At 46.3% G+C, this 26,459-nt stretch overlaps 1 protein-coding gene across 1 annotated transcript in view; it reads right to left on the bottom strand.

Moving 5' to 3' along the window:
* The window catches only part of CCDC85C (coiled-coil domain containing 85C), a 111,690-nt gene extending 98,960 nt beyond the window's left edge, over nt 1–12,730 (bottom strand). The window contains exons 1-2 of the mRNA XM_039712461.1: nt 12,645–12,730; nt 11,568–12,453 (exon numbers count right to left, since the gene is read on the bottom strand). Coding sequence (XP_039568395.1) covers nt 11,568–12,279 — 712 coding nt within the window. The 5' untranslated portion in view covers nt 12,280–12,453; nt 12,645–12,730. The remainder of the gene's footprint in view (nt 1–11,567; nt 12,454–12,644) is intronic.
* Nucleotides 12,731–26,459: the final 13,729 nt, after the last annotated feature.

Raw genomic sequence — 26,459 nt, 5'->3', positions numbered from 1 at the left:
ACACAGAAGTGGATAAAAATGTAGCTTTCCTTTTAAGCACAGATTAAACAACACGGATGTTTAGAGGGCTTGTAAAGGCCTTGTTTTTAAAGGACAAATTTCCAGAGGAAGTTAATTATGTTCCTAGAGTTAACAAAAGGATTTGCGTGATCCAGTTTCTCTTCCTTACTACACTGCAAGTGAGGGATGTGACTGAATACAACACTTCACTTAACCCCACAGGATCTACACCCATCATTTTGAAAATTAGAGAGCATTCATTTGAGATGATCCTTTCTCTTCCCCTCTCTGCTGTTTAGCTTTACATAGAGAAAATAATTAGTGTATAAGGCAAACAACAAACACAAATACAATTAGTCTTTTCAAATTGAGATGTTGTTTAACTTAAATAATTGAAAAGAGAGAAAGCAAAATTGTGTGGCTAGTGGCAAAGCCATAAAGTGTCACTTTTCTGAGGTTCATACCCCAGTAATCATCTTTTATACAAAGAACAGTGACTCATAAATCTGTTTTTTTCATAAAAATTTTGCAGAAGAAAGTCTGAAATAAAAGATATCCCCTCCCCTTTCTTTCTTGGTCAAAAGTGAAGCATGGTCTTTATGAGCTGTGGGAGTGGAAAGTCATTAGGGCTTCAATTCCAAAGGAAAATTAAGGCTTTTAACTTCCCATACTACTCATACTGACAACCTTTCATACATAATTGCCTAGGAAGAGTTACTGTGGTCTTGTCACCCTTCTAAGGCGTCAGTGATACTCTGACATAGATCCTCCCTCCCAATTCCACCACGCAAATGGAAATAAAAGCCCATGTGGTTAAGAAACTCTGAGTTCACACCCAAGAATGACTTTGATGACTTTTCAGTCAGGACTCATTAGGAGTTACCAAACTACCAGCATCAGAAATAAAGCAATCAAGGGATCAGGTAAGAATTTAACTGAAAAGAGGAAGAGTGCCTTCAGCAATTACAGCAAAGACACCACTGCTTTGCAGTGACATGGGGAACAATGTGACAAGCAGGACCCTTCTGCTTCACAGCTGTGATTCTTCACCTCAGTCAAAACTGTACTAGGCTGACAGATAAACATGTTAAATACACATATATAACATGATATTCAACTGGACAACCTAGATGGGATGAGCTGAAATAAGAACAAATGCCGTGTCCACTCTCTGAAAGGTATCAAGGTAACCTGTCGCTGTGACAGCAGCAGCATCTTTCTGCACTTGCCTGGTTTGTGGAAAGGCAAACCCTGCTTTTTATCTAATTTTGCTCATCTTCTCATTTGAGAGAATTATTATTTGACAAGTTTCTGGCTTTTTATAGTGGCAAGAGACTGACCACACTTCATCATCCTGTAGTTCCAAGAAGTATATTCAACACAGAGGGAAGCAACCCAAAATGTAAAGTGGTTTTACCCCAGTAAAACTGAAACAGGATTTGAAGCAACTCCAAAACTGGGAATTAGAAATGTGTGGAGTTACTCTAAAGATGTCTCCTTCCTTGCTAGTTCAGTATAACTCAAAACCTGCTTGTTATCACTGGTATCATAGCAATGGTCAGAGGCCCCGTTTGAGGTAAGGGTCTAATTCTGTTGAGCACCACAATAAACTTGGAGAAGACAAAGGAAATATATTATCCTGGTTGTATAAAAGGAGAACCACAAATCACATAAGTTAGCTAAAAGACTACACCAGAAAGCCATGTAACAATGAGACAGCCCTCCAAATCTGAGTCCCAGTTCAGCGCTCTAATTTGCAGAACCATCCATCCTTTTGTTATTTTAAAGCTTACATCTAAAACAATACAGCCTTAACTGATGTCATAAAAAGAGGACTGTATTTTGTTACAAGAGGTCAGGAGACAAGCACGGGAGAGACTTTGAAATAAATTGCTCAGAATCCAGGAAGCAAACAGCTGCACCAAAACTCGAAAGGAACAACTTTGGGAACGTGGTTGAACACAGTCACACACGTGCAGCTACACCCACATGGCCTGGAGGACAGAGCTGCAGAAACCATTATTGCTCCTGAGGTGGAAACTGCAGCCACTCCAGAGCAGAAGATCTCCACAAAGACATATATTACCATACTTCAAGACATCAAAGAGGGAAACACATAGGCTTTAAAAATTGGTTCCTATTTTTAAAAGTTGTTAGAAGCATGGAAAAGGAAACCCTCTAAATGTTAGCAGAACTGAAAGATGGAAAGGCTGCCGCACTGACTGAAATACTCAGCTGGTTTGCAGCCTCAAAAATAAGCACCACAGGGAAATGAATGAATAACTGAAATAAAGCAAGCAAGTGCAGAGGTATTTGTAACAGCAAAGGACAGCAGTTGTATCAGCAGTTTGACCACGAGTGAATGATTGACTCACTCCCATGCTGGGTTTCAGCTGCAATCATGAAAATGAACAAGGGAACATTTTATCAGTTTTTCACAATGTGCCATCCCTGTGCAATGCATGAACCACTGGTGAAGATCATATAACCTGTAACTATGTATCACATTCAGCAGCAAACAAGCTTTTAACTCAGAGGAAAGGGATTAAAAGCTCTGTAGATCCAAAGCATAGATCAAAGTTATATTCAGCTGCTGGGAAATAGATAAATATGAGACTGCAAATCCCAGTAAGGGAGATAAGAAAAGGAAACCAAGAAGACAAAAGAATACTGTGCATCACAATAGCCCTTTAAGATTGTACATTAATATAAGATTTTCTTAACACCTTTGTTATGAGCTGGAAAAGATTCAGGATCAACCAAAATTAGTTATTTTTAATTACTGATACTCTGTTAGTATCTGATGATGTCACTCTGGCATAAAACAGTAGACTTTTATGTAGACTGTCCTGGAACCTATTTTGTTAGATCCTATTAAAAAGAAAAATGGAGAGGGGAAACAGTGAAAACAGCAACATGAAAATGGTAAATTCCTGCATGTATATAACCAGCAGTAGTCCTCTGGCAACACAAAAATCAAGTAGAACATTGCCTAAACAGGACAGATTACGTCCCTTGTTGGGGATTAAAGACACGGGATTTCCTTTGAAAAAAATACCAAAGCAAGTGTAAAGAGTCCAAGTCAATTTCATTCAAGTCCAACAGTGTCCCACAGTAACTTCACTGGCCACTGAGATGTACCACACCACTGAACAGCCCATGGCCTCATATAAAGTCACAGCCAGGAGCAGAGCATAACAGAAGTGGCATTTAAAGGACAAGGGATTATCAATAAGTGTCATAGAGTGAGAGAAATGCACCTTAGCAAGTAAAAAACTGCAGATGAAAGATAGATGCCAGTCCTCCAGAGACTGCTTAGCACTTAATCAAAAGTCAGAAACCAGGAATCTTGCATTTGTGATGCACAGCAACCTGTCTTCAGATGATCCAGAGATGATGGAAGATGTAGGGAAGAACAAACAACATCTAGTCAGTCCCACTAGATCAGAGACTGACAGCAAGCCTCTTCTTGCTATTTCCGTAGAAATATTACACTTTGGGGACTGGAAATGCTGTCTTTTCTCTTCTTTTCTAAAACAATGGTTTGGTTTTGCTGTTCTACTTTGAGTAGTCCTTTTGCCTGCTCCTTTCCTTTTCATGGATCATCTACAGCACAAGGACAGAGAGGCAGCTGCTCTGCAGCCTTCCCCACACCAGGTGCTCTCATTGTCCTGGGAATGCAGGGACAGGTCAGACACAGCTGTCAAACCCCAGGCATAGGCGCCCCTGGAGATGGTTTGATCTTACTGTCCTGGAGATGGTTTGAAAGAGCAGCTAAGTATCTCCTCTTGCTTCCCAGCCTGAGCCCTTCTCCATCCACTTGCTCTGCACACTTCACCTTTCACCTCACACAGACATTGACATGCAGCTGACCTTCTTGTACATGAATGAAACCCCAGCAGCAGAGGAGTTTGGGATGAAATGGGGGAAATGCAGCAGCATGCAGTCCTGAGTGTCACTGCAAAGAGCTCGGGGATGGAGCAAAGTCTGAAGGGCTTTTCAGAGCACTCCAGCTTTGATTGAACTGATTCTGCCAGCAAGCCGGCGTTGACACAACCACAGAAGACAGCTAGCGTGTCACCCTGCGACTGCAGCGTGCAGCTGGCCAAAGCCCTGATGCCATAAGCCCGACACCCACCGACGGTGCTCCCTCTGCTGCAGACAGCCCTCCCACCACAGCCTCCCCAGGCAAACAGGAGACATCCTGTACTACAAGGCCCCAGGAGAGCCCGAGCAGACAATGAGATAACTCACATCAGATTTAGGATTGCTTCAATCTCACTGCAAGATCTGTGAAGTCTCAAAGCCAGTCAAAACTAACCTGTAATCTACTTCACAAGGACTTTAGGCCACAAAGATCCTTTACAGAAGAGGTTCTGAGCAAGGTGAACACTTGGCACCACCACCGTGGAAATGTAAGTCAGAACAAGCAATGAGTTCCTTGAGAGAAGCAAAGTAGCAATGCAAGAAACAATTTAAGGGAAGGAACACTATATATACCTGTATGTACAGGGGCTAAAGTAACCTGGCATAAATGGTCTTGACCCAGACATGAGTCACTAGAAAAGTGTTCAAAATAACCTGCCCAGCAGCCTTCAATTGCCATGGTGATAAATGTTTCCTAATGCCTAAGAGCAGCTGAGTCCTGAACCCCATGCACCTCCTTCACTAACAAAAGCTTCCATTATACTGAAAAAAAAAAAATCACGACCAAATTGTGGTCATTTTAAGCCCTCCTCAGATCAAGGGCCGATTTACACACCCTGGTTTCAATGGGGAGTACTGTGCTCACATCACTGCTAATTCAGAAGATGGAGCTGGCTTGCTTTTTGCTTCACAATTCAGTAGGCAGGGGGAAGATATATTCTCTGAGACAGTGTTACTTTTTCTGCCAGGAGTTATCTATTTGCAGAAGTGGGTCAACTTTCTCTTGGTGGACATGTTCGTGTGCGAGTGCCTAGCAGCGCTGCCTGCGCCTCTCTGCCCGCTCCGCGTGCACAGGAACCTCTGCACATAACTATTTATGGCAGCCAAGTGTTTCATGAATTGCAGCAAGTTAACCACAAGGGGATGATGACATTTGGCGACAGGGCAGGATGAATTCTGGCTGGCAGACAAAAAGTCAGGTTAAAAATACAGAACGCAGAAGCAAACCCAGCCAGTTGCAGCTAATTCGCAGGAAAACTGGATGTGCAGCCTCCAAGCCTTCCCTGTTCCAGGCGAGCAGTGTCGTGTGTTTTGCAGTGGGATGCATTAAGGCCTGAGTGTGAGTATGGAAAGAACATCAGCCTTCTGGGTTCAAGCATTTTAACTGAATTTTAAATGGGCTTAGATGTTTCTCATTAGCCTCGCTCCACACCTGACGTACACCAGATGTTTTGGCCAGTTTAAGCACCTCACCCCATCTCACCTAACATCAGCTGTTGTCCATTTTTCTGTTCCCAGAGCATCTTCAAAGGGCAGCCCCATACAGAAGGATGCTGCAAGGGCAGTCTGGAGGGACAATGTCAGCAGACCCTGCCAGGGTCTGTGTGAGTTGCAAGCAAGGACACAACCATGATGTGGGACAGATAAAAAGCCCAATGCCTCCCAGGGGAGGCCCCCAGCACCCCCAAGGTTGCATGGATGCAGGCACCCTTGTCCCCACAAAGTATTAACCCCTCAGCTTTCAGATGCAATGCTTCTGAAAGTGTTGGTATTCATGCCTCTCCTCTCCACACATACATCAGGTGTAACACCTGCCAGGGCTGCATTTTGGGTTCCCATGCTTGCCACTTCATTAGATCACCATTTAATTTGATCCTCAGCTTTATTTGATTAAATGTCCCCAGAGGATCAAATAATTTACATGTAACCAACACAGGCTACTTTCCTTTTTCTGATTGTTTTCAATGAGAGTAAGTGGATAATTCCATCAAAGGCCCATAGAAAATTGTCTTTTAATCAATACAAGGTTTTTTCTTTCAAAAGGACAGCTGAGAACAAGATATCTCTATATAATACGCAAGAGGAAAACAAAATTAGAACACATTACCATGGAGAATATATTTCCAGATATGGCCCAATTTTAATTTAAGCATCCTGAGCCTTGTTTTCAGGGACACCAGCTACCCTGAAGTTTGGGAGCCAAGCAGGCTGGCACACAGGCAATGCCCCAGCAAGAAAGCAGGAGTAGATAATGACAAAGATGCCTCAAATGAAGCAGCCCATGGAAGTCCTTTGAATGAGTGGCCAATGACTACTGGCTACAAGAAACTCAAGCTGTACCCTTCATATCTGAGACCTCAGCATTGATAAGCCAATTAGGAGAACACACTGAACTTACAGCAGTAAGCAGGAAGATGTAAGACCTCTCCAGAGGTCTTACATCTATCTAGTGTACCTCCCCAGAGCTGATTTCCTGTCTTAATCACAAGGAGTCTGTATGTAACAGCCTACAGCACCAAAAATACCAACACGTTAAAAACAGCAGTATTAAAAAAAAAAAAAATTAAAGCCATTTTCATAGGATAAAAAGTGCTCTTGATATAAGAAAGAAAATAACTGGTCAAGTAACCAAACCTGTGCTTAAGCTTGGCAGGAGCCACTGAGCTCTGAGAGGTCTCCAGCACAGAGCACAGGACTTTCTCTGACCCGGGCTGCCCATGCAGAGTGGGACTATAAGAGGCTGACATTTGAATGCTGCTGAGAAAGGCAATTTCCTCTCTTTCACCAGAGATGGGACAGGAGCACTGCAAAAGTGGACAATGGTCACTACAAGACCTAGAACCAGGCTGATCTCATCTGGCTTTAGATGCTTGCAAATGAATGAGCTGACCAGGCATCAGCAGAGGGAAAGAGCACAACCAGCATACAATTCTGCTCTCTTAGATGCAGACAGAGTTCACATAAATCATCACACCCAAGTGCCTTTCTCCACGTGGCCAATAAAGGATGTCCAAGGGAATGCAGATGTTAAAGCCTATATTGGAGATATCTCAAATTAAATGGGATGAACCTCATCTTTCACTTCTGCCCCTGCATATTCTTGTCTCAAAGGCCTCATTAATATGCCATCATAAATAATAAGTATATTGATTATTAATACACTAATAAAACAAAGTCTTTTGGCCTTAAGGGTGTGCGAAGAAGGGCAGCTTCATTACCAATCAATATCAACCCACAGAGAACAGCCATTTCTCTCTGCCACCATTTTCACTGCAGTATATTGTACCCTCTAGGTAAATATGTGGACATCTACAAGTGGGAATCAATAGAACGAGAGATCTTCCCACCCCCTCACCCAGAGAAACCATTCTTCTTTCACTGGAGAAGACAGCAGCAAGAGGCCACAGATTAGTATCTCTGCTACTACAGGCTCTCTGCTGTACCCACAGCTTTTTTTTGGGTCTCCCTGACCACTTTTTTAATTGTTGATGTTTTCAATAATTTATAAAAACAAAACATCAAAATTAACACTTCACCCAATTGGAATAAAGTCAGAGACACTGGAAACCACCCAGTCCTTTTGGGAACCTAGAGCAAACAGTTTCAGTGGAAGGTGAAGTTCTAAAGACAACTTCAGTTGATGGGTGTGAAATAAAACTAAAGCCTGAATGCTTTGCCTGTATGCACAAGATTTTGTCCCGGGCACATTGTTAGTTGAGTCTGTATGCCTCCAGGCTGGAAGATGGATGAACAGTTGTCCCAGTGAGATCTAGATAAGGCTAAAACCGGTGGAAGCCCTTGCCCTGGCCTCAGGGAACTCTGAGTCACTCCTCCCAATGTTCCCACATACCTCACAGTCCAGGAGCATATCCTGTGGGAATAAACCTGAGGGTTTTTTCTTCCCCCAAGTCATGTTAATATAAATATCACCAAATGTGCCTGACTTTTTTTTTTTTTAATTCTCTTTTTCAAACCTAATTCGATCAGGAGCCAAGCAGCTGCTTCAACAGAGCTGTCTAAAGCTGGATGGGCAGAAAGATTGAGTGAACACAGAAATCCACACAAGCACACACAGTGACTGTGCCTCAGTTTCTGCCCTAGATCTGGGTAGGTTTAGAACTGTGACATACAGAGGCAACTGGGCGGATTCCATCACACAGTTTGGAGGTGCCCCTGTCCCACAGCCCAGGTCCCCATGCACACAGAGACTGACCATACCTCTCACTTTCACAACAAGCAGGATTACATGTCTTCTAATATTAGCCATTCTCACACTATGTTATAATTATCATCTTATCTTCCATGAGTGAATAATTAATCATCAGCTTCTGAAAGACAACTTACAGAAGTAAATAGACTTCAAAAAAGTGATGTAAAGGTGGACCACCAGTTGGGTTGGGGGTGTTTTTACACTTACTCCATTTATTCTGAATTCACCGTACAAATCTAGAGTTCATCACCTCACACTGGGGTGGGTCACTGGGGCCAATAAATCAAGCCCTGGTTCAACAACTCCCTTCGAAGGATCGCTGAACAGAAAATGAGAAACATTTAACCCACCCTTGTTCACTAAGATTCTACTAAAATCTACCTTCCTGCAAGTGTTTTAACAGCTACAATACTCCTGACTCCTTTAGAAAAGCACTTAACAAGTGAAACTCGATGGATACAATTAGCAGGGGCAGTAGAGTTCTGCATTTTCCAGCTCTCAATTTCAGGACTTTCCAGCTTTTCCATAAGCAAAAATACTCTAGCAAGCAGCTCACAAGCAGCAGCCTTGCTCCCACCACTTGTCCAAAGCTTCTGCTGAGTTCTTACTACAGGTGCTAAATTCTGCACTGCATCCCTTTCAGCCACCTCCTCTCCTTCACAAAGGACACAAGGGCTGTTCATTCCAGTATCAGCTGAGCTGGCCGGGCAGTCCCTGTTTCACCCTCTGGTTAGCTCTCCAGTGCTTTAAAGACATGAGACAACAGCAAACCAGACTCAAGCTTACAATCAAAAAATGAAAGGCCACGCACTCTCTTTCCTCTGCCTTCCTTCTGTTCTATTCTGAGGAAAATAAACCTCACCAAGAGGACAGCACAAAAAGGCTGAGATCTCGGCTGCACACACGGAAGGCAGGGACAGGAGCAGGGACAGGAGCAGGAGACACGGCAGGATGCTCACTGCGGGGCTGTCCGTGACAGCTCCACCGCCCACCTGACTCACTGGAGTGGTTTTTCATGTTCACCTGCTCCTGACCTGCTCCACTACACCGTCACAGGCTTAACAGAATTGTTGCTTGGTCCCAGACTTCTTGCTGTCAGTCAAAAAAAGGGGCCTGATAAGCCCTGTATTTGCATATGTATTGAGAGGCATTTCCAAAGGCACAGTCAGGGAAATGGCCTTGCTGAATACCGATGCTATCTGAGAATGACAACTATTCAAGTCATTTTACAGCTTCACTACCTAAGTGGAGAGATCAGGCTTGTCTACATCTTTACAAGGATTATTAGCTTTAAAAGTGCTGATCATCTCCTCTACACCCTCAGAAATGAAGTCGCACTGGTTCACAGGAAAGAGCTCCAATTCTTCCCACAGAGACCACCCTCCACAGGCACCCCAGAAGCAGAAGTCCCCAAAACCTAAAGGTCACTCCTGAAATGCTCGAGCCCATACCCATCCTTCCGAGAGAAGGAATGAGAAGGGGTGTGCAAAGGCATGCATGGAAGCACGTATGTGTGCAGATGGTCACCCTCCCTTTCCTACTCTTACCCTACAGCAGGACATGAGACTCGGCTCAATCCCCTCCAAAAGAGGCTGCTGGGCACAGTCCCACACACAGCGCAATGAGGACCGAGCTCTGAAAGCAGAGGTTTCCCTCTTTGTGCTTTTAACCCCAGGTGAAGCATCCCACTGTGCCTACAGCCCGGATTGAAGGGACAGCTCTAAGGTACTGGTTATGTTTTGTGTACTCAAGAGCCCTGAGTTAACAGATTAATTTAGCGGCTTTGTCCCATTCAGCTACCAACACCTAAAAGGGACGCGGTCTAAGGTTCACAAACCAGAACTGTGAAGCCCTTCTGTTCTATAACAGCAGCAACAGTAACATTCAATAAAAAAAAAAACAGTAACAGCACATTCAATACCTGTCATGTGCTCTTCAAGCCTCTGTGGAGAGCAATGCTTTATGAAAATAAAGTCAAGTCACGTCAAGAGCAGAAGCTATCTGCAGATTTATAAACCACATACTTCTGATTTACACAGCTCTACAAGAGAGAGATTAAAAAATTCCACACCAAACATTAAAAGATGTTTGCTGTACCATGCACCATCCGGTGACTGGATCACCCTTGAAACCAGCAATCCCTGACTACTGGGCAAGGTGGCCAGAACATCTCCAGCCGTGAGCTGAGACACACAGTGAGGCAACAGGACTGCAAACAGCACATTCATGGATGAACACTTGTGAAACGAGTTGATCAGTCCTCCATGCTCTCAGGTCTCTTGGGACATAAACACTTGCCACAAATCACCAAAAATAAAAGAACGTCAAAAGCTCTGGGAGCTGCAAGCATGGTTATCTAGTAAGCACATCCACTGCTGACATCAATCAGATCCAACCTCTGGGGCTCCATCCCCCTCTGTGTGCTTAGAGGTGGGAAAAGGACACCCCACAAAGAAAATAGCCCTCTCTGGGGGGAAAAGAGGATTAAGAACATTAAAAGTAGTCTTATATATAAGAAGTTTTTAAATTGCTGCCTGATTTGATTCCTACTGAATCCTCTTGACCACACTACTCCTTCTAAAAGTCATGTATTTGTTCTTGTTGGTTTTGATTTATTTTTTTTAATCTCCATTTTAAAGACATTCCAATGTTATGTTAATGCCTGATCACTATTAGACAACAGGAGAAACTTTGCTTGAATATGAACTGCCAGGGGAGGCTTGGCATGATTTCATTGTGGAGGTTTTTTCTAACTTCAGTGACTAGCCTGAACAAAATCGTGAGTACAGCGTCCCTTCGAGAGCAGTATCTTCTCTACAAACAAAACTCCTCTTTCTGAAGTGGAGACAGGGGAAAGCCGAGTTACCCCTCTCCAAAACTGCTGAGCACTCCACAGCCAGCCTGCCCTGAGAGCCTGTGGAGCTAACAGGTGATGCTCTGTGGGACAAACCTGAACTTTCATCAGATGCTTCCAAAATCTCATCCCATCTTTATCAATCTTATCAAACTAGCACACAAACAACCAAATTATTTAAAGGGGGAGAGAAAGAGGAGGAAGAGTGGGAACACAATCAGTGTTTATTTAACCCTGAAAACTCAGGCTGATTTTTGTCAAAATAGAAACCCAAAACAAACAAACAAAACCAAACACCAACCCTGCTGGAGATAAAAGAGGCTCCAACCCTCAGCCCAGGGCATCGATAACACAGTGAACGCACTGATAACACACACCCCGCACACAGGTGCCCCTCCCCGGCTCCCGGGGCTGCTGTGCCAAAGAGGTCACCAAGGATGGACAGGGCTGGGAATGGCCAGGACCCCCTCCCCGGAGTCCCTCCCGCCACCGCCAAGGGGGACCGGGCATGCCGGGGGTGGCGGCGCGGGGCCGGCAGTGCAGGGCAGGGCAGGGCAGGGCAGGGCAGGGGCTCACCATTGAGGCCGTTGGGGATGCTCCGGTGGTGAAGGGGCGCGGACAGGTCATCCATAGACCTCCGCATGGCCCCGGCCTTGCTGTCGCCGGCCTTGTGGTGGTGAAGGTGGTGGTGATGGTGGTCGGGGCTGCCCGCGCTGCCCGTGCTGGAGGTGCTGCTCCCGTCCCCCACGTCCCTGGTGGCCGAGCCGCCGTTGAGGTTGGTCAGGCTGGCCTGACTGTCGATGGAGCTCCGAGAGCCGGCCCCGCTCCGCTCCTCGTCCAGCATCAGCACCATCTCCTTCAGCTCCACGTTCTCCCGCAGGAGGGTCTCCTGCCTCGCCTCCAGGTCCTTCAGCTTCTGCTGGTACATGCCTACCTCCTTCCACATCACGCTGGCCGTGTGCCTCCCGAAGCGCTGCCATTCCCTTGACAGCTTCTTGCCTTTTTGCCGGTCGTCGTCCAAGAAGCAGCAGAGCTCCCGCAGCTCCTGGTTGTCGTCCTGCAACTTCTGGTTCACCTCCTTCAGCCCGCGGATCTCGTGCAGGTGGAGCTGCAGCCGCCGGTTCACGTCTTTCATCAAGTTGCCGTGTTCCACCATTAAGTTCATCTTTTCATTCTCCACTTTCCTCAGTCTTTTCACCAGCTCTTCCTTGCTCCATCTGAGCATCTCCTCTTCCGAAATTTTGCTCAGGTCTTCTTTAGACCCTTCCATGGAATTTTTTGCCATCATCTCTGCCTAGGCTGCGTTTGCTCTCACAGGGTAACAAATGGTACGGGTTATTCAGATGATTTTGTTCGCCTGATTTCCTATAACTAAAAATCACTGCAGCATCTCGGGGAAGAAATATTATAGTTCTCCGTCGAGCGTTGGACAAGGAAGAAGAGCAACGCCGGACTGGAAATTCTGCTCCCCGGGCAACCCCATAATAATAATAATAATAATAAAAAAAAGAAAACACAAGCCAAAGGGGGAGGGGAGGGGGGAATGAAATAAAAAAGGCGCCCCCACTGCCCCGGAGGCTGGGGGCGACAGGGAGCCGGCAGCCAAGCGCTGCACTCTCCAAGCGAAGCCTCCGCAGGGATCGGCCAACTTACCCTGGGCAAAACAACTACGCGGCGGCCGCCCCCCGCTCCCGGGCGCTCCGTCCACTTGTCCTCCCGCCCGCCGCCCGCCCGGCACCGCTGCCGCTGCCCCGCTCCGCTCCGCCGCTGCGCGGCCGCAGCCCCGGCGCGACGTGGGGCCGAGCCCGGCGCGGTGGCGGCCGATGCCGGTGCGGCGCTGCCGAGGAGCGGTGGGGGAGCCGGCGCCTTCCCGGAATGGCTCAGCCCTCGGGAGGGAGGGAGCGAGAGAGCGAGGGAGGAGGGGGGCGGCAGCGCCGCGGCTTGGTCCCACCTCCTGCCGGGCAGGGCGGCGCGGCCCTGCCCCAGCCGAGCCGAGTTACGGGAGCCGCGGCCGCCGCAGCCAATGCGGGGCCGCCTGGCGCCTTCGAACGGCAGGTACAAAGGGACGGGGCCGCTCCCTCGCTCCCTCCGCCCGCCCTCCGCCCGCCCCGCCGTGCCCTGCCGTGCCCTGCCCGCCGCGGCCGGGCTGGCTCACCGCTGCCCCCCCGGGGCTTCCACCCCGCTTTTTGCCTTTTTTTTTTTTTTTTAATTTTTTTTTTTTTCGATGGGTTTCCTCGGGTTTTCTTAAAGAAAAGGTACCGGAGAGAGCACCATCCCGGGAAAGGGTGGGGTTGGACAGGCAGGAAAACGCGCCTGCCGGGCTGCCCGGGGAAGCGGCGCCGAAATGGCCCCGGTCCCGCTCTGCCCAGGCGCGGGGAGGGACCCGGAGCCTTGGGCTGGGAGCGGAGCGGGATCTCCTGTAGCATCCCCGCTGCTGCCGTCCCCGCCAGGGGCTTTGTCACCGCGCTGCTGCCCCGTGCCTCTCTGCCCTGCTCCGTCTGGGGCGGCCGCCTTTGTCCGCGGGTCCCTCCTGCCTCGGCAGGTTGAAAGAGCTGGCTCCAGCATCCCTGCCACCTCTCTGCTCCTGGGAACGGCGTATTCCTTTATAGCTCAGTGCTGCGGGAGGAAACAGCCCTGAAGTCGCAGACAACGCTTATTCTTCGGTAAAATCGTCACAGGTTCTGGTCGTCCTTACAGTCAGGAGGCTGGGGTTCCAGCCTCAATTTCTGCACACATCGGACAGAACCAAGTAAAGGGCATGGAAAGTTCATAAAGTGAATTTCCTAGGCAACATGTGGGCAGATTTCCTATATCTTTGCATCACATCCCCTGAGTTTCAGCCTAATGCACTTGGGCTATGGTATCTCTCTGTGGGGTTCTTTTTGGTCAGTTTCACGCTGTTAAAATGAAAGGTACACCAGGACACAGCATGAGTATCCTTAAAAAGCCCCAGGGAATTGCCAGCATTGTGTTCCTTAGGAACCTGAGTAAATGGTTTGACTCCAGGGTTAATCCAATGCAACATCAGGTTTCTGACCACACTGGAAAGCTGGTCAAGTCACCCTCTGGCTATAAAGAGACCTCAAATCCGATGCCAGAGCGTGGGATGCAGAGCATATGGCCTGTGCATGGAGGGAACATCAGAACAGAGAGGGATGGAGGATTGCAACTTCTGCCTTTTGATGTTGTCTTTCTCAGTCTCAGTAAAGCTGCAGTTTCTTCCTGTTTTTCTGCACAAGTCTATGCTGCTGGGTTTCTGAGCCCAGATATACCCTTGGCAAACTAGACAACTGCCTGTTCCCTACTAAAGCAAAAGAGCAGACCCTCCCTGCTTCTGGAGGAGCCCATCCCCTTCATTGGCGCTGTTGTCCCTGTCCTCCTAAGGAAACTTTTTATCCCATCATTATCAAAAGGGTAAGAGGAGCTTAGGACAGAGCACAGACACTGTTTCACTTTGTGTGGGATTTGCAGGTGGGTTCTTGGTAGCACACAGCACAGACCTGGAGATGTGAAGAGGACAGTTGTCCCCCAGCACAAACCCACACCAGTTCCCTGGAGAGGAGGGAATCACATTGTACAGCCAGTGGTGAGGCCTGTTTGCTCCTTTCAAGGGGGATAGCTCCCCCTTGAGCTGGTAAAACAGGGACCACCCAGGACCAGAGCTGTGCTCTGACCTGGGTTCCACCTTGGTGACAGTTCTCCAGAAGGTGCTGGTCAGGCTTTCCTGAGGTTGCCATCTCAGGTAGCCCTTGGGACATGGAAACCAGCAGGTGTCTGTGCTGGGAGGTCACTGCTCCTGGGGTCTGGGGCAGACAGGCCATGGCCAGCGTGGCATGGCATCACGCTGTGTCCCACCTCCTGCTCCTCACCACCCCAAGCCACAGCTCATGGCTGCATCGTGTCCAGAAGGCACCCAGGCATTTTTTGAGCCAAGACTTTTATTTACAAGGTTTTAATCATATCCTTCCCCACAGGAAGAGGAAAGTGCTTCTCCCAGACCCTCCCAAGTGCTGATCTGACTAGCAGGTCTCTGGCCAGTGGCTGGGGGAAGGAGGAGCAGAGCAAGGGGATGTTGCAGAGCAATTGTTCATCATTGACCAAAGTCGAAAAGAGAGAGAAGCCTCTGGCAGCTGTGTCACAGACACAGATGAAGCTACACTGTGGCAGTGCCTGGCCTGGGCAGTTTATTGCTGGGCTCGCCTGATGTTTGCTTCATTCTTTTCCCAAGAAAAGGTGTCTTTCCTAGGTGAAACCTTTCAAAGTTTGAGTGTTATTGATGTTCCTGCAGAATCTGAGCTCAGCAGATGGGGGGCTCCTCAGAGGAAGTGAGGAGATTATTAATATCCACAGAGGAAGTCCCTGTGATGATTAAGACTTGCTTTCAGTACTCAGTGGGTATGTCTGTGCCTTTGGAAGTGTTAACACCACAGATCCATCCTGATGCCATCCACAAGGGTTTGCTGTCATTGCTGCCATTCTGGTGCCCAGGTGGCTGTTGAAGGATGGTGACTTGCTGTGCTTGGGCACCCAGAGGTCTGTGTGCTCAGGAGATGGCATTGAAGCTGCCAGGTGTCCAGATGGCAAATGGTCTGAGTGGCTGTGACCTGAATAAAGAGGACACTATGCATCATCACCTGTACTGCTCCTCATCTTCCCTTCAAGATGGACCTTGCAGTGCAGTAGAGGAAAATCCCCTCATTTTGGAAAGGCGAGGCAGGAGTGCTAGAGAAGAGGTATCAGAAAGTGTCTGTGGCCCAGGTGATCTATGGACACAGTGGAACCAAGGGCTGGTGGTAGTTAAGTTTTTTAATACTTTGATAGCTTGGAGGAAAAGGACTAGGTCAGTGCACAGTTTTATGGTCAATAACAAACCCAGTGTTGCAAAGCATACTTTAATCAACACAAATAACACATAATGTTGAGGTATTTTTATGGGTTTATAGTTTTAGTGAAAAAACTTTATTTTCCAGTGTTGTTCAGAAGGCATTGTGATTTCCTTGTGCATTTTAGATGAAGTGTAGAAGGAGCTGATAAACAACATGCTATGGATTCCCTCTTGTTACATCTGGCCATGGGGCCTTCTGCAAGCTGCCAGTGAAAAACACTTTTAATATGCATGTTATCTTAAGCTTTTGATGCTCATGTAAGACAGCATCAAAGCCTATCCCTTGCGTTGAATCAGATGGGCATTTCCACCCTGTTCAGTCAGGGATGAAATTTTAAAGCGAATTGTAGCAAAATAAGAATTGTAGAAAAAATCCCAACAAAACAACTACCAGCAACCTACTGGGTAAAAATGCTCTTGATGTTAACTCCTGAACTCAGCAGGTGATGTAAGAAACGAATTTGGTCCCTGATAGAACACAGCGATACACAGCCTCATTGAAGTCTTACCAAAGCATTCCCTCTACAGGGATACGTCAGTATTACAGAAGACACCACCACAGCTCAGAGCTGCGCTGTGCTTCCCTCCCTTCCCCGGAGAGGGTGGCTCTCCCAAAGCCCACTCTGGGGTGTGGGAGTGGGCAGAGGGGCAGGATTAATCCCAGTGAGACTCTCCCAGACCTTGGTTTTCTGAGGAAGCCCGAGAAATATGCACTGCTGCTTGTGCATCAGACCGTGTTCCAGTTTATATGCACAGAGGACCCATTTCGAAGAACACATATTCCATTAATCATTTACATGGTATATATCCTCTGTGGCACTGGGGTTTTCCCATAAATCAGAACCAAGGCCTAATCCTTGATTAATGTTTTGAAATCCAGCGTTCAGATTGCAGCAATGGGAGCTCACTTGTGAGACAAAGCTGTGCGATAACAAAAACTGAGCAATGCTCCAAACTCTGCTATCAAGATAGAAACCTCACTTCCAGCCTGATTAAGCAGTATTTTCAGCCAGAACGCTTGTCCAAGTAGCAACGACCTGAAGAACTGTCTTGTGTCATTCTTCCTTCTTTTCCCAGATCAGCTGAACCATCCTGTGCGAAGCTTTGTGCCTCCATTTGCCCATCTGGCTGAGCAACGAGGAAAACACAGTCTCTTGGAAGATTATGCAGCACTCCTAAATGCTGGCTTCTGGCAATATAACTGGGCCATCCAGTTCATTCTCTCTCCTTATGAAAATAGTATGTTTTACTGGAGGTTTTCATCTTGTGTCCTCAAAGCCTTTTTATTTTGTGCCCTGAAACTGCTAGTACAATTCTCCAATGCACTGACTCGTTTAAAGGACTTCAGGATATTCCAAAAAGGATTATGGTTGTGACCAGCAAACTCTTTGCCTTGCCAGAAAAACAAGTCCTCCAAAAGCTGTAGCCTTTAAACATTGCTACAAAGAGTAGCATCCAAACAGAAGACCAGTGGAGATGAAGAGCTGTTCCTTGAAGGAAAGCATGGAAGGTGTGTGTTCTCAAGATGTGCCTTAAATGCTGTTTTCCAGTCCATTTCAAAGTGTCCTGCAGTCACCCAAGAGGTGCACATTCACATGTTGGGTCCAGATCTGCTCTGGGCAGGCACCCTTACAGGGCTGATGGAACAATAAATACCAAGTCAGATCTCTTGTAGTGGCAGCTGCACAGTAGGCATACACAGTATGTTTATAGAAATAGCCAAATAGAAAAAGCCCCTAAAAACCCCCTCACCCACAGTGTTTACTACCATTTTATTTCATGGAAATTTATAACCATTTTGTGCAACTCTAAATATGGAGGTGTTTTCCCTCATCCCTACATTGGGAAAGGACTGGAAGCTAAATCCTAAGAAGGAGTAGTCAATGCTGCTCCTACCTGGGAGCTGCAGGTGATTGGCATGTCCAAAACACATACATAACAACTGGAGCAGAAGTTTTACTGCTAATTTAGTGCATAGTGGGGATCCAACTTCGTTGTGCAGTCAGAAGGCTACATACAATATCAGAGTAATTTTTTTAAGTATTAAAAAAAATCTCCTATCTCCACTTACAAGATTTGAATCATCAGGATTGCCACATGCCTGTGAGCTGAAGCCAAGTGCTGGGGAGCTGTCACATCCTCCACCATCATCCACACAAAGAGGAGAGACACTGAGATTTTGGATCCAAGTGTGTGTCAGGAAAATAATTTGACAGAACTTATTCTGAATAGGTAAGAAATCAATCAGTAGCAGGAATAGAATGACAGGCAGACTGGATCAAAGTGCTGGCCCCTGTATGTCTCTGCCAGTGGCAAATACCAGATGCTGTTGAAAATACTGTGAGAAACCTGCCCATAGGGTAAGTTTCCTCCTCTCTGCCATGTGGTACCTCTTGGCTTCTTCCCAGAAGCATTCAGGTTTACATCCCTTCCAAAAATATTTACCATCCTATCTAACATGGGAAGAAGGCCAGAAATGCTTGATATGTCTTTGCCTTTTGCAAATACCCTTTTTGTAAATACCTACAAGTGTTGCAACAAAGAGATGGGAGAAATGGAAGGTAAGAATTTACATCTGCCTTGGCTATATCACTAAACTGTAGCCCTTGGTTACCCTGACTTCAGGGTTCATGACTGAGGACAAATTGTGCCCTGAGTTACACACAGAGCTCACAGCATGGTGGGGGGTTCTGCATATGTGGGGATGGAACTTGGGTCCTGAAGGCTGAGGAGCTTGCAGGAGGTTATTTTGCCAGACAAAAGCACTTTCTGGTTTATAGTTGCATCTTTCCTGAATGTGCAGCACCTACCCACTGACAAGGCACAGGAAACTGCAGGAATTTAGACCTCTATCGTTTAAGCCACTGGTAATTTAAACCCTGGATTTGACAAGAGTATATTTACATCACATACTTTTTTTTTCTCATCACCTCTATCCTTGTTTCTCTTACAGCTCTAACAACCCCTCAGTTTTGGGGAGGCAGAGTGAATGCTCTTCCATGCTTGTCATGAATTTATAACAGTTTCAACTGAATTGTCTCTGACATCATTGGTTTAAAAACAGGAGAAAAAAAATCAATGCAAGGATAGAAAAATTATCAGCACCGTTCCCAGGGACTGTTCAGTTTCATGGCAAATGTTTGTAGCCCAATCAGCCTCTGAGCTTGACAGGTTTGCCCTGAACAGTCTTGTCCTGGGGGATGCAGCAGCCCCTGGGCTCCTCCACTCCACACTCACACCCTCCTTTTCCCTGGCACAGCTCTGTGCTCAGGCTCAGCACTGCTGCCTACAGCACAGACACCTCACTATTCGAGCAGATGAGCCCATTGGTATTAGCAGCATGAGGTCGATGCAACCTGAGTAACTCTGCAATAGAGAAAATAGGCAATGTTACACTATCCCCCATCTTCATTACACTCTGATTTCTCATTCCCGAATGACTAAATGACCTTTTAGCAGTTTTGATGCACCAGGGAGTTACAAATATCTGGCTTTATACTATAAGCAAGGCCTGTTGGTACCCTTCACTCAGTGTTAAAGAGTATTTTCTGCTTGCAAGACAACAATGCTGCTGAGGACCTAATTTTGCCTTTTATAGTTCAGTGAAGCCACTGGGATTTTATAGCAGATAAGAGAGGAGAGTCCTGCCCTAAAATGCTGACACCACTTCTATATATCATAGAGATATCTGAATAATTCATAGTGTCAAGCAGCGCAACTTAAAGGAACAGTGGCTTAAGTGACAACATCCAGTTTTAGTACCTGATGCACAAAAATTAATACTCCACAAATTTCTTTCTTACACAAAATCCATGATCAGTCTTTCCAAGGAAGAACTGCAACAGTGTTACATGAACTGGGGTGATACACAAAACATGTTAATTTCCTTGTGATTTGACACATTACCCATTACATTTGCCTTGTCTGGTATTTGAAATTGAATGAAATAAAATTTGGCCTGGATTGGGAAAAGGGCAACAAAAAGTGCCCTTGCCCTTAGGCTCATCCTCGTGCAGAGATGTTGCAGACCCCAGGTTGCTGTCACAGGTCTCCAGGATCACTTTCTGTTCCTTATTGCAACTGCCTTTCAAAACAATTAAGTCCAAAACAAAGGCTGGAGATCAGGTGTTTATGCTGGTGGTTCATCAGGGATCTGGGGATTCTGAGGATGTTTTGGACTGAAGCCAGACTCATGGGTTTTTTTTCCAAAATACCCTTACCATCACCCTGAATTGAGTGAGGGAAAGCCCTCCAGGAAATCACACTTCCACTTCTGATATAAAAGTAGCACTTCCAGCTTGTCTCTCCTTATCTGTGTGAAAGTAAAAAAATCCTCTGGAGGTTGCAATCTGTTTTCTACTCTGTTTTTCTCAGGCCATAGTTTGGACTGGTGACCCTGGCTGATATTTCAGGCTGGGTGCTGGGCAGGGGATGCCTTGAGAACACCGACACCTTGCCCAGCTCTGAGGGGCTGGGCACCGCGTGATGTGCTCTGCAAATGTGCACCAAGCAGGAAGGCAGTGGCATTTTAGACCTCCTAGCAGGTGATCTCAGTCCACACACCTTTTGGTGTGGCTGAAATCCCCTTCCTGACCTGGGGGATCACAGCAGGCCAGGGAGGAAGGTGACTCTGTTGCCTCTTTGCCCACATCTGCTGCCACTGCCAGATGTTCACCATTACCAGCAGGGATGCCACCTGAATACAAAGAGGATGCAGACACCACTGTCCACCCACGGCAGCCCAGGGGAAGCCCGGGTGGTGTGGGGTGATCAGATTGCCAAGGTGAGCTGAGGCACCATTCCCAGCATGGCGCTGGCTGCGATTGCATTTCCTGCACTCTGTCACCGGTGTGATGGAGGCCTTCCCACGGCTCGGTGGGTCACGGCGGCGCTGCTCTGGCTGGGGTTTTCCCCTGCAGCAAGCAGGTTGCCGTGCCTTTGTATTCCCACCCTCTCTCTGCGGTGGGGTTGTTTACCTCCGCTCCACACCCGCCCCTCCCGGCCGCCTCATTGTCCATGGCAATCGTTGTTGCCGCAGAAGTAAAGCTCTGAAAGTGAGGAATTAATTGCCTTAGGGCTCTGATCATTTTTAGCACGGCGGCGCTGCTCTGGCTGGGGTTTTTCCCTGCAGCAAGCAGGTTCCCGTGCCTTTGTATTCCCACTCTCTATCTGCGGTGGGGTTGTTTACCTCCGCTCCACACCCGCCCCTCCCGGCCGCCTCATTGTCCATGGCAATCGTTGTTGCCGCAGAAGTAAAGCTCTGAAAGTGAGGAATTAATTGCCTTAGGGCTCTGATCATTTTTAGTGGTGCGGAGATAATCTGTCAGACACAGGAACCATTCTAGCGCTGAGCAGGCACAGCAGCAAAGATCCCCATATTTATAATCTTATTTTTAGTCTCTTCATTTCCAGAGCAAACAAACTCAAGGATTTACATTTTGCATACAACTCGAGCTTTGTCTTGCAGATACTACTTTTGAGCCATGATGTACATTGATTTTGATAGCATGCAGGATGTACCAGGCTTAATTGATCAGTTCTGCTTGCACATTTGAGCTTATTTGTTGTACTCCCTGCTTTGCCTTCATTAGAAGTGAATGTAATGCTCAGGAAAGTTCCCAGAATTGACAACTCCGGAAACCAAAGTTCCAGCTGAACAGAGCGAATAAAAGCAAATTTATTACGCCCATGTGCTCCCTGCAGCTTAACCCCTGTCCTTTAGGTCAGCCTTATTGCTGGGATCACCAACAGCATCACCCGTGAGGACCATCCTGTTGATGAGGATACTCTGGTCTGGTTGCCTGCCTGTTAAATTGTGCAGTGGACTGAACAACCCTCCTGGTGCTTCCAGCTGGGCCCTCTGGAGTGGCTCTCAGATCCTGGGCTGGCCTTCTGGAGGCTCAGGAGTAGAACGTATGTCAGGGTGGTGGCAAATGATGTAGTGCAACAAGGGAGCAGCACACATTGCCACCAGCAGAAGGCTGTGCCTAGTCTGCCCATCAAGCTTCCAAAGCTTTACCTTAACTCTGCTTTCAAGAAGTCTGTCTCTGGACTAGGAACAGTCCCACACAGTGAATTTCTCTGTGCCAAGAAAAAGAGTAGTTACTGCTATACAAGGCACTTCTGTTTTGTTTGCAGCTGGGGCACCTGCAGAGAATAGTGAAGGAGAGAGGCTGTGAGAAAGGAAGTTTTCATGCTACCTGAACTGGGAGGCATATTTCCACACAAACTCTGTGCAAGTAATGAAAAGAGAGAGAGGGGAAAAAAAAGAGGTGGAAGCTTCTTTGGCAGCAATATGTCTAGGTTAGACCTAACTCCTCAGGGAGCAATACAAGTATCCCCAAGGAGCCATCACAGTGCCTAGGGAGCAGTGATCAGTCTCCTGATCCTGCTGTACATGGGACAGCCCCTTTGGCCCCCTGGGATCTGCTCAGCCCCCCAAGCCTCTCTGCTGCCATCACCACTCCCAGGACTGCATCTGTGTGAGATCTGTGATGGTAAAAGAGCCCCACCTCACTTTCCTACCCCTGATCACTGAGCACGTCATCATCTTGCATGGTTTGCTGTACAGCAGGATTGCTGTTGCTGCTCTTGCACAGGTTATCCAGAGCAAAGAATTCCTAGATGCAAGTCTGGCATCCTTGAGAGATCTGCTGATCAGAGAGGAAGCCTTTCTGCAGTTACTGTTACCTTGCATGGCCTGGAGTCTGCAGCTGGGGACCACAGAAATGACTGCTGTACAAACTGTATAATAATAAAAATAATAACAATAACAACAATAGTAATAGTAATACTAATACACAGAAGATTTGAGAGACATGCTAACACTCTTCCTACTTACACCTCACCACCACCATCAGCGTCCTTTCCCATCCTTTAAAACTTTGAGCAAAGTCTCTTCTCACTGCTGGGGGCTGGGGCAGGGGCAAGGTGAGCTGTGGGAGCCACAGGTCACTGCTGCCATCCCTTCCCCTTCCTGCACACAGCAATGCTTTTGTTCTTCGCTTCACTTACCTGACCTGACAGACTGGAAAAGCTGCCGTGGGGCTTGGGAGGGGACCCTGCCCACTATGAGCACCAGCCCTGCTGGAAGCAGCATTCCTACAAGAGCAGGAACTGTTCATTTCCGTAGGCAGAGCTCAGCACTGCTAGGTTGAGAGCAGGGGAAGGGAAAGGGGAAGATGCAGGAGTTGTTTTTGTCTGTAGTGTCTTCAGGTAACATTTTTATTGCCATTTCTATCCCAGAAGCATGTTGTTTTGGAGCTGTAGATACAGTTTGGGTAGTGCTCACTACTGAATACTATCTGGATCAGACTCCTGATAAATTGAAGCCAAAATGTGTTTGGCTGCTGATATTTTCATGTATGTCCTTAGAGGAAGATTATTTTGCAGCCCCTGTACTTATCAGGTATGTTAGACAGGTAAGCCTACTCATTTTATTTTCACTAGATGAGCTGAATCTTCTCTTAGGGTAAGTGGGAGCAGCTCACCTAACTTAAATGGATTTTATACCTGTCTGTAATTTGGTGCTCCTTCCTTTGTCCCCCAGCTATTTTAAGAGGCCACACACAGTGCTCTTAATAATAATATAATAAAGACTTTTAGTTTGGAAGTACAGCGGGCACTGCAGGAAAACAGATGTAGGAGGAGCCCAAGATGGGGTAGACCCTGCAGTACCTCCCTGTCAGCTGGCAGCCTGAGACAGAACTTCCTGGGTGCAGGAGGGAGCTTCTGGTGCTGGACAGATGTACCTTTGCAAACCTCTTCCTTTAAATGCAGGATTCTGACACTAATGTGATAGACAGCTGCTGGAAAAAAGGGGGCTGGCTCCAGGGAGAGGCAGTAATGAGATAGGAGGCCTTTGTCTCTGGGTTACTGGTTCAAACCCAGGCCAGATAGGAGTGACTGGAGTCATTACTGCCTGACAGCTGCTAAATAGTTGGTGTCGGTGGGGCTGGTGTCCTTGGTCAACTTTCTCATTAACAGGTGTGCCCATCTCAGCACCTCAAAGAGAAACCAGTTATCAGCCCCATCCCTGGCAGGGCCTCATCCCTCCCTGGGTATGAGACATGAATTACTCACCAGAATGAGCTTGGAAATGTGGTCCCAGCCAGGAGTGGGGGTGCTGATGGGGGAAAAATGTCTTATGCTATACTGCCCCCTCCCTTCACTGGCCCTGGGATAAACAGAAGGGTTGAGCCTTTAGAGATACCAATCCTTGTTGTTTCAATGATTTCACACACCTGCTCTTTACTGGGAGAGTGCTAAAGTGCTAGTCTTCTTCTTAAATCGTAGGGAAATTGTCCCTGCCCTTCAGAGACCTGTGCAAGGCAAGAGCGGCAGATCTGTATCTACAGCAGCCAAACAGAGTGCAAACTAAGGAGATTTTTTTTTATCATATAATTAAGCTGCTTTAAATCTTAGGCTAATAGTTTCATAAAAAAAAAAAAAAGCAAAAAAAAAAAAACAAACAAAAAAAAAATAAACAAACCAATGCAACACCAAAAGTTTAAAAATCTCAGGAGTGCAGCTTTTATATCTTTGCCTTTGACAACTGAAATGCAAAAGGCTTGGAACAGTAAGAAATGCAACTATGGCTTTAACATACTGCAAATACTCTTTTGGCGAAGTAAAAATAGGACTTGCTTTCACTTACAGCATGATCAGTCTTACATGAATCTTAAATTCATAAGACAGAAAAAATTAAATTAGTTTGCAGTTGATAAATGATATCATATATTTTTAAAATAAAAATCATTATGGTAACTAATTATATCATTATTTAGTACAAAATTTGTGATGAGAAGGCAATCTGGTGCCTGAGCAAGCTTAATATGTCCTCTTCTCAGACTCCATCCTACAATCCTGCATAACTCTTGCTGTGAACCTAAAACACAGCAGTTGCTGCAGGGAAGGAAATGGACAGCTAATGAAAGCTGTTGCCTGTCCACATGCTACTTCATTAGCAGAATCACCAAATGAGAGCCAGGCCTCAGATCAGTCATTGTCTTTCACCTGTCACATACCAGAGGTCAAACCTTGCTGAAGAACCATAGGAAAGTGTCTCCCTGGCAGCAGGAACAGCTGATGAGTGAGACATAAAAGTCTCCTGCCCCTGGGCTGAGCAAAAGCAGTCCATCATATAAGAGCAGCCTAGATGGACTAGGTGGTCATAGTGGGTCCCTTCAAACTGAAATATTCTATTCTGTCACAGTTTGCACACACCTGTAACAATGGTAGCTCATGTCCAAAGCAGAAATAATGTTGAACAGCTCAAAAGCACTTCTAAAATAAACAGCAGAGACAACTTATTTCTGCCACAGAAAAATCAAAGAGGAATTAAAATAGAGTGACCATTTATACAGCCTTTTTTTTAAAATTCTTAATGAAAGTTAAATGCAGGACTCTTGTTCTCTAGTTTTTATGTCACTGGCTATGCTTAATCACCGCTAAGAAGTGTGGTTTCCCTGGGTTTAACTGGGTTGGCCAAAAGAAAGCTGAAGTCTCTGTGAAAATGAGGGGGAAAAGGGAAATAGAATAGGATGGGAAGAGAGTGTCTGTGTTACCTGAGGCATCAGGGAGAGAGCCACACCGAAGCTGGCTTTGCCAAATGGGCTCTGAAAAAGAAATCCTAAAGGACAGACCAGCCCGAGGTGCTGGCAGCATCTTCCTCATCCTCACTGCTCTGGCCGTGCCCACAGCCAGGTTTGGGCAAAAAGGCTCTCACCTGCAAATGGGGACTATGGGGAAGTTTCCAGTTTGGGTTTCTTTCTTTTACACTCCCTCTGAAGGTGATCCTTTCAGGCAGGCTATCATTTTCCTGTAGCTTTGGCAGCACAGTAGTTAGCACGATCATAATATGATTATTACTGTGTGAGAATAGGAAATCAGCCGTGAGTATGATGAGCAGTTATCAGTGTCCAACTGATTGCATTATAGCAATGCCTCAGATAGGGAAAAACTCATTTGACTTTTTTCAAAGGGGTTTATTAGGTATAATTTAAATTATCTTTTTTTTTGTAGTCTTAAAAGAAAGATACCATTTTTATAGATATATTTTGTGGTGTTCAGAAATGCACAGAATAATCCATAATACATTTCTCATTTTTTACAAACCCCCCACATACTGCTAATTAGGTGATCAGATAAGATTCTTATTCACACTGAAACAACTATAAAAACAATTTATTTACAACTGCAATGGTACTAAAATTAAACTCAAGTGTGAGAGCTGCTTCTTGCTGAAGGTCTCTGAATGTCCTTCGAGTTTATAATAAGTTCTCATGGGACACATGAATTCATACCCTTAATCCATTCTGACTTTAAAAGTCCAGCTTCTTTTATGAAATGTCTCATTATACAAGCTCTTGCTTCAGCAAATGCACTCCCATCACTTTTCTCTGAAGTCTGTTTAATACAACACCTTCTGAATTATTTAATGGGCAAATATATGGATTAAATAAAGCAAACACATCTACTAGAGCTTCTATGCGCCTGACAAACTTTTGACCAAAGCTTTCAGACATTCAACAGCTGTCATATAAAATCTCTAAGCCTCAGGCCTGGTCAGCATTGTAGTCTCT

Source organism: Passer montanus, unplaced genomic scaffold (genome assembly GCF_014805655.1).
Source record: "Passer montanus isolate IOZ18808 unplaced genomic scaffold, ASM1480565v1 scaffold27, whole genome shotgun sequence".
In the NCBI taxonomy this organism is placed as follows: domain Eukaryota; kingdom Metazoa; phylum Chordata; class Aves; order Passeriformes; family Passeridae; genus Passer; species Passer montanus.
This window is presented reverse-complemented; position numbering and strand designations above follow the sequence as displayed.